Consider the following 7,887-nt stretch of genomic DNA (forward strand, 5'->3'; position numbering starts at 1 on the left):
TTTTGTTCTATCAAAAGAAAACTTGGTTACATTCTTTATTTCACATGAACTAATCTGTATAACTCATTGGAATCTATGTCACTTCAAAAACCGAAAAATCGACGACTAAAAGCGATTATTTGAATTTATCTTTTAAAATAAGGTGCTGCATGTTAACTATTGGCTACTGGATTAACTACTGGATGATCAAGTAGTGCATAGAAGAAAATATAATGGGCGAAAACTGTAAACATTTTAGTGTGTATCAGCAACAACATTAAAAAATATATAATTTGACAAAAATGCACCGATATACTTGGGCAAATCATTACTCTTATTCCCTCTTTCGCTGTCATCTGATAGCAACTACTCAATGCGCACAGAAATTCCATTCAGAGACTGAAAAATATCTTCTATATTTTTCTCTAATGTCTACACAAACATTTTAGGAAAAAGAAACTTGTACTATGCGTAATTGTCAATTTTTTTTAGATCGATCACATACAGCGATCAAGGGAGTTCCCCAAATCTGGCGAAAAGCCAAGAACAATTACAAGAAACTGCATCTGGCGCCAAGGTTTCCATCAGTTTGATAGTTAGGTTGCTAGCAGTAACTACTAACCTTAACTGAATTGGGTGATCATTAGTTAGGACTTTCAGAGGGTAGTTAGTCTCTTTAGGACTTGTCCACTAATTTAGCTATCATATCGTCATTAATTTAAGAAAGTCTCGCTAGATATCTGGTGAGCAAACGCCCAATGACGACACTTTAAAAAACGGAAATAAGGTAGTAAACTACATGATATGTTTAAACGAAAAGAAACACTATTTTGATGCAGCAGAAAACATGCATATAAAATAATCAACTTTTATATTAAGCAACATTTACACTGTCACCAACGCCAACCTGACGGGAAAATATTCTAGTAAGATTAAAAAAATTCATATTTTGTGTTATTGCAACGTCGAGTTTGCCTGGCACCTTTCAAATCAAATATACGTCCGAAAATGGAAATAAACCGACTGAATTTCCATAAAAATCAGTACAAACCAAATGAGTGAAAAGACTTGTCTGAAAATATATTCTGGATCCGATTAAAATACTGAAACGTGTCATATAAAAAAAAAAAATAATATATCTGAAATTTGATTTTGTAAATAATGTAACGTTTACATGAAAGTTAATTGCAGAAATATTAAACATTTACACAAAAAAAACTCTGAATTACCACTACAATATAATTATTCACCTGAAAACGTCTCAGATGACGAAGCAGAGTGAAAGTATTTCTTACACTTACTCATATAAATCACTGATTCGTAAATGTCTTAGCCTATAACAAAATAAATAAGATTGGTCATTCAATCACCTTGAAGAATCTCTTGTCTTTAAATCTATTTGACTGAACTTGAAACTCACCTTCGACGAGAGTTCCATTGAAGGTTTTATTCCTGGCGAAGAAATTCTCTTTGCACTGACACTTGTAGCCGCCTCTCGTCCATCCATGTCCAGGTGAAAATACGCACTGGAAGATAGGAAAAAAAAAAAACAATAACAAATAAATCATTACCAGCAAATACTGGACTACACAGCTGTGAAATGAGATAAATGCAATATTCTGCATTCAGTTTCCCAACAAAAATTCTCTAATGCGTAGGAAGTCATGTTCTCAAGAAAACAGCAAAAGAGTACCGTGTTAAGAATTCCCATTCTTCGTATTTCTCCTGAAAGTAAACATCAACTTAATTCAATTATACTGAAAGCAGCCTACGACTTTGAAAAGAATGACCTGTGTATATGCATATATATATATATATATATATATATATATATATATATATATATATATATATATATATATATATATATATATATGTATATATATATATATATATATGTATATATAATATATATACATATATATATACAGTATATTATATATATGTATGTATATTATATATATATATGTGTATATATATATATATATATATATATATATATATATATATATATATATATATATACATACATATATATACATATATAATCTGTATTAAACAAATTCTCGTAACAAAATGCGATCAGAGAAAAAATCAACCCAATGGGTACTGTCATATTTGCACTTCAGTTCCTGAATTGTACAGGAAAGTCCACAACCACAGTCTCCTTACATCTACATAGAGAGATCATCAGGAGCACATCGACTCCAAAGACACAATGTATCATTCTCCTCTTTGTATGCCTCCTTTCCTTTCCTCCTCCATCATAACACTTCTGATCTATGGTCTTTTCACCATCCTTGTACATCCCACACGACCGCACCATATCAAAACACTCAGCTCCGTCCTTTCACGTAAAATAGTCATTCACGACGTCTATGTATCTCCCCATATCGAACCTTTTCAGTTCTTCTTATCCCATATGTACTGCACAACAGTTCATTTCAACAGTTTCTTTCATTCACATTCAACATCCACGCTTCACCTCCATACAAGAGAGTTGGCACAAAAGTCTTTTCATACTTTCCCAACTTGGCTTCCAAATCGTCTGTACACTCCTGCTACCTTACGTGCTTCACATTTTCTTAATTCACTTTTTCTTTCATCTTACCATCATCCTTTATTATCACTCGAAAATACCTACATGAATCAACAGGTTCCACCCTCCCCACATGCATATTAACATATTAACTGCTGCATCTTCATGGTTTCCACGTACCTTCAACTTTCTTTTGCAAACAATTTCAGTTTTCACGAGTTTCTGAAGGATCACTACCCTCAATCAGTACAGCACCACCCGCAAACATCAACCATCGTAAATTCCATGCAAAACTCATCGTTTTCAATCCCACAACTATTTCACCTTTTCTCGCTTCTCCTTTACTCTATTCATAAAGATATTAAACAACCTAGCTGACAATACACCTATGACTCAGTTCAACTTTTAAACCAAAACATCATATACTAATTTAGCCCCCTCGTCTACATGTTCTAACACACTCTTTGCTTTCTTCGTAAAAACAGTATTAAATTGCTACTAACTGCTTGTCTTATACAACCATATACTAATATCATCCACACTGGCTATTTATCGGTCTATCATCAACTCACTTAAAGTTCGTTATCTTATATATAACTTTTCCACTTTACCTTCAAATTTCACACAGAACTATTTCAAAACAAACACTGCGTCCACAATCGTTCCTCCTTCTCACACCAAACTATTTTTATCCTGCAAATCCTTTGGGTTATTCGTCTTATATCATCAGTCATAATCCCACAATACTTGAATAACGCTGTGGCTATATAATTCTTACAGTTGCCTATATTACCTTTACCCTTATATTGAGGAATTATCACTTCTCTCACCTATAGCTTTGGAACCTTTCCCTCGTCCAGAAAAGCATTACAAATCCCGCCAAGTTATTTGATCACACTGGCACCATCGTACTTCCGCATATCACTTATAATCCGAAAAAGATGTATCATCTTTCATTTCTTTAAGTGATTTCGATATAGTGATAAACTTCTTGACGGATTTATGAAAACCTTATGCATTATTAATTTAGCTTCAATAATATCTTCAACATTTTGACATGGAGAGAGAGGGAATTTTTATCAATATGAAATAAATGACTGATTAGTATAATGTATAATTCTATCTTTACGCTTCATAAAAAATAAATACGTTGCCCTGTCCTTCATTCACCATCTTCCTGAATAAAAAAAAAAGGCAAGAAATCCTTTCGGCAGCGAGAACATAGAAAAGTGTTTCATTCATTTATGAAATTTTATGTTGTATTCGCAACAAAGTCGATATGATTCTCACGTACCGACGAGCGACAAGAAATGCACAGCAAGACGCATAAAGGGTTTTCATTCCCTTTTACCGCAATAACTTCGCGGCGAGTGATTGACATCTCTTCTACAGCTTCCATTAGCAACGCAACAAAAATGCCGAGTTGTTAAACAGTGGAATTCCAGGGAAATTGTTGACTCACTGCAGACAGTATCAGATTCACATTTACTATCAATGATCTATATTACCATTTTAAATCAAAGTTTTAATTTGCATTGTAAACATTCTTCACTACCTTTGTTTAATCTTACACGCTATAAATATCCCTTTCCAAGATATTCCTGAACTTCCTTTTAATCTCAGTTTTTGTTGCAATATTCACTTTTATTTGCTTACACAAAAAAAACTTACAATGATACATAAATAATTTATAAGTAAATATTATTATCAATACTACGTATAATCACAGCATGACTTAGTCACTGAGTTGTTTCTTTGGAACATTGGCAAAGTTACAAGTCATGGATGAATATAACTTGTCATCTTGATCGGAAATATTTTTACTCGCTTTCTTCTCCCACCAAAAGGATAACAAATAATATTATATCGTAAACGGGAGTACAAAAAGAAAGAAAGAAAAAACTAAAACTTGAAACAAAATTGGTACATGACTGTAGAAAATGTAACCATGAAACAGAGAAATCACACTAAAAATGCACATTACACATAACAGGAGCTTGGGAATTTTGGAACGCAAACATTCTACAATTTAAATGTACTGTCAGTCCTTAGATGCAGTATAAACCAAAAAACTTCTTTTACAGAGTTTTACAGCTAAGGGCAGTGTACATGTGTTCTTATCAATTTGGGGCTTTATACCTGTAATACATCTGTCCTGAAATGAAGGACTGTATATCCAGTGCTATCCTAAAAATCATTTGGAAGTCTTCAATTGACACGAAGTACTAGAACAACAATGACTTTAAATCACTGCCACATTTTTTTTATGTACCGTTAAATGACAATGTGATTTCAGATGAATATATTGCGGGGGCATTTCTTCAACATAAAAATTCCGATATATCTGGATCTACCACACTGTTTTCAACAGGATGTATGAGAGTAACACAGTCAAAAGAATTTTTAAAATAAAACCAACGCTAACACCACAAATTCTAATGTTTATGAAGGCAACCAACGGAACTGCTGATGCTGGTGAAAATGTTATGAGTATGTATGTGTGTGTATGTATGTATATACATATATATATATATATATATATATATATATATATATGTATAAATATATCTTTATATGTATATATATGGAAGTATATTGTATTCATGATAAAAGAATTAATTAGATAACTTCGTTTTCCCAGTCTACGTGCCACAAATTAGTTAGCTGTTTTTGCTTTAGAATTTTTATCTGCTTGAGACAAATTTGATTATCTTATAATTTTTATCTTCCTATAAGCAAGTAACTCTTACCAAATATATATATATATATATATATATATATATATATATATATATATATATATATATATATATATATATATATATATATATATATATATATATATATATATATATATATATATATATATATATATATATATATATATATACTTATACATTTATAAACATATATATTTATATATATATATATATATATATATATATATATATATATATATATATATATATATATATATATATATATATACACATACATTTATAAAATATATATATATATATATATATATATATATATATATATATATATATATATATATATATATATATATATATATATATATATATACATATATAATATAAACACATATATACATTTATAAACACACACACACACACATATATATATATATATATATATATATATATATATATATATATATATATATATATATATATATATATATATATATATATATTACTCTATATTACTCTGAACGCTGTAAAATGCCATGATTACTTTCTGCATAAAAGCTGAATAGGATTAAATTTTACGGTACAATTTTGCTAGCAAATACTTTAAAACACAGCAACTGGGTATTGTTATCTTCAAACTGTGCGCTTTGATTTTAAAATTATATGTTTCAGTACAAAATATGAGCCAGATAACTTTCCTTATCGAAAGTGAGAAAAGTCGTCAAAACATATATGTGCTACGATCCCGATGCTATTTCCAGTTGTCCTTTATTATCCGGTATATGCTTGTTTTAAAAGGAAGTAATTATCTTCCGATACTTACACAACAGTTAGTGTAATACCTTCTGTGGTAACTCTTAATGAAATTCCTCTTTAATCGATAAAGAACGCTATTCTCCATTAAGTTATTGAATGTGTGTGTGTGTTTTTTTATATTCCTTTAATGTTTTAATGGAAAGGCAATTGCATCTGTCTTTTCATTGGCTAATACTAGTCGTGGAACATAGATATTAAAAATCAACCGCCAAGGTAGTTGGCGGTTAGTAAAGCCCAACCACCCGGAGTACACAAAAACCCTGAATTTGGCCCTTAATAGCTCTGGAAATATTCAAACGACCGGAATGAAACTCTGGCTTTAGAGGTTTCCCACTAAGGTCTCTAATCGTGCCAAATTTCATCGAAATCCGTTTAGCCGTTCCGGAGATCCAGACATCGATTTCTGGCATTCAGGGGATGTGGTGGGGGAGTGTGATGGACCTAACATACCTGTGGAGCAATAACGGTAAAAGATACAGCCGTGATACTTAGTTTTTCTGAAAGCTCGTATTCTGAAGAGGTGACTTTAGTGCTTTGTCTTTGGAAATAATGATTAAATTCTAAAGTTACAGTAGGTCATTCAAATTAGCCACTAAAATTCAAATTTCCTGATGCTCAGGTACGGACTGCCGGCAACATTAGAAGAGACGCCGTTTCCTTCATGTCTGTGAATTCGTCCGCTATCTCATTATTCCATTATTATACTTCCAATTACTACAATATTTTGGAAATCTGATGTAATTAACAAGCCTCTTTTCTTAACAATTTTTTTTTTTAATTTACGGAAGTCATTTACTCTTGAGCTGGTGTCATGAATGATCATCAACCTTGAGAGGTTTGCAGTAGCGAGCGGATGCGAGATTGACAGCGCACACTCTTTTTGGCAAGTGTCAAGTTATCCTCTTCATTAACGTGACCCGAAGGTTTGTTAAGTTAAGTTTTAAGTCTAATTTAATATATTTCTCGAAAAGCGTTAATGGCAGGTTTTTTTTTAAAAGCAATGAATTTCTTGCATTTTGGCGTGAAAGAACCTAGTACCGCTTGCATCTGTTATGACTGGTGTTTTACGTCTGCCTCATCTGTTCAGATTGGTTCTTATACATTTGTCTAGCAATAAAATTTTTGTTTTTTTTATTGTGGCTCTTGGTGAGCGTAATAGCATCTGTACGTAAAGCATTTTTATTGCAGACACCCCGTCATTAGGCCTGTTGTCAAATATCAGTGACATGCTTCGCAAGGCTACGACGGTCACACTACCTGGAAAGTTGATTCCTTCCATCTTTCGATCTTGAAAGCGTAGAACGCAGTTTATTTTCTCAATTCCACTTCAATCAGAGGCCATCTATCTCTGATATTGTGGTAATGTGTTCAAGTTCCTTCTTTCTTTTTCTTATAGGTCTAAAATCCGAAGCTTTAAGGAAATGTAATACTATCAAGTTTCTATGGCTCGGTAATCTCAGGCTTACTCGCGTCTCCTATGAGAGTCAGAGCCTTTGTCCCGGTGTTTTTCCGGAATAACTTTTTTTCTGTGCATTTGACAAAGATATTGCTTAGCCATAGTATACTTTACATCCCTACCTAACTTTCGGCAGCATTCTTTATTACTTATATTAGAAAAAAGTATATGCATAAGACTAAAATACAGCAGCCGAAGCCAGTGGCGGAACACTCTAATGTATGGGTTCAAAGTTATACGTGACATAACCATATGACGTCCCGACTCCTCCCACAAGGTGATGACAACAAACAGCTGTCTCTGAAATTCTGAATGAATATTCATACTTTGTCAAGACTTCAAGAATGGCGGCTATGATAAGTCATTGTCCTCGTGGTTGCAGG

The 7,887-nt window shown here is 32.2% G+C and overlaps 1 protein-coding gene across 7 annotated transcripts in view; it reads right to left on the bottom strand.

Annotated features, from left to right (window-relative positions):
- LOC136843752 (probable G-protein coupled receptor CG31760) overlaps positions 1 to 7,887 on the bottom strand; it is a 1,299,116-nt gene that overhangs the window by 238,639 nt on the left and 1,052,590 nt on the right. For all 7 annotated transcript variants that reach the window (XM_067112411.1, XM_067112413.1, XM_067112416.1 and 4 more), the window contains one exon: positions 1,400 to 1,505. In XM_067112411.1, coding sequence (XP_066968512.1) covers positions 1,400 to 1,505 — 106 coding nt within the window. The remainder of the gene's footprint in view (positions 1 to 1,399; positions 1,506 to 7,887) is intronic.

Source organism: Macrobrachium rosenbergii, chromosome 12 (assembly GCF_040412425.1).
Source record: "Macrobrachium rosenbergii isolate ZJJX-2024 chromosome 12, ASM4041242v1, whole genome shotgun sequence".
NCBI classification, from domain to species: Eukaryota; Metazoa; Arthropoda; class Malacostraca; order Decapoda; family Palaemonidae; genus Macrobrachium; species Macrobrachium rosenbergii.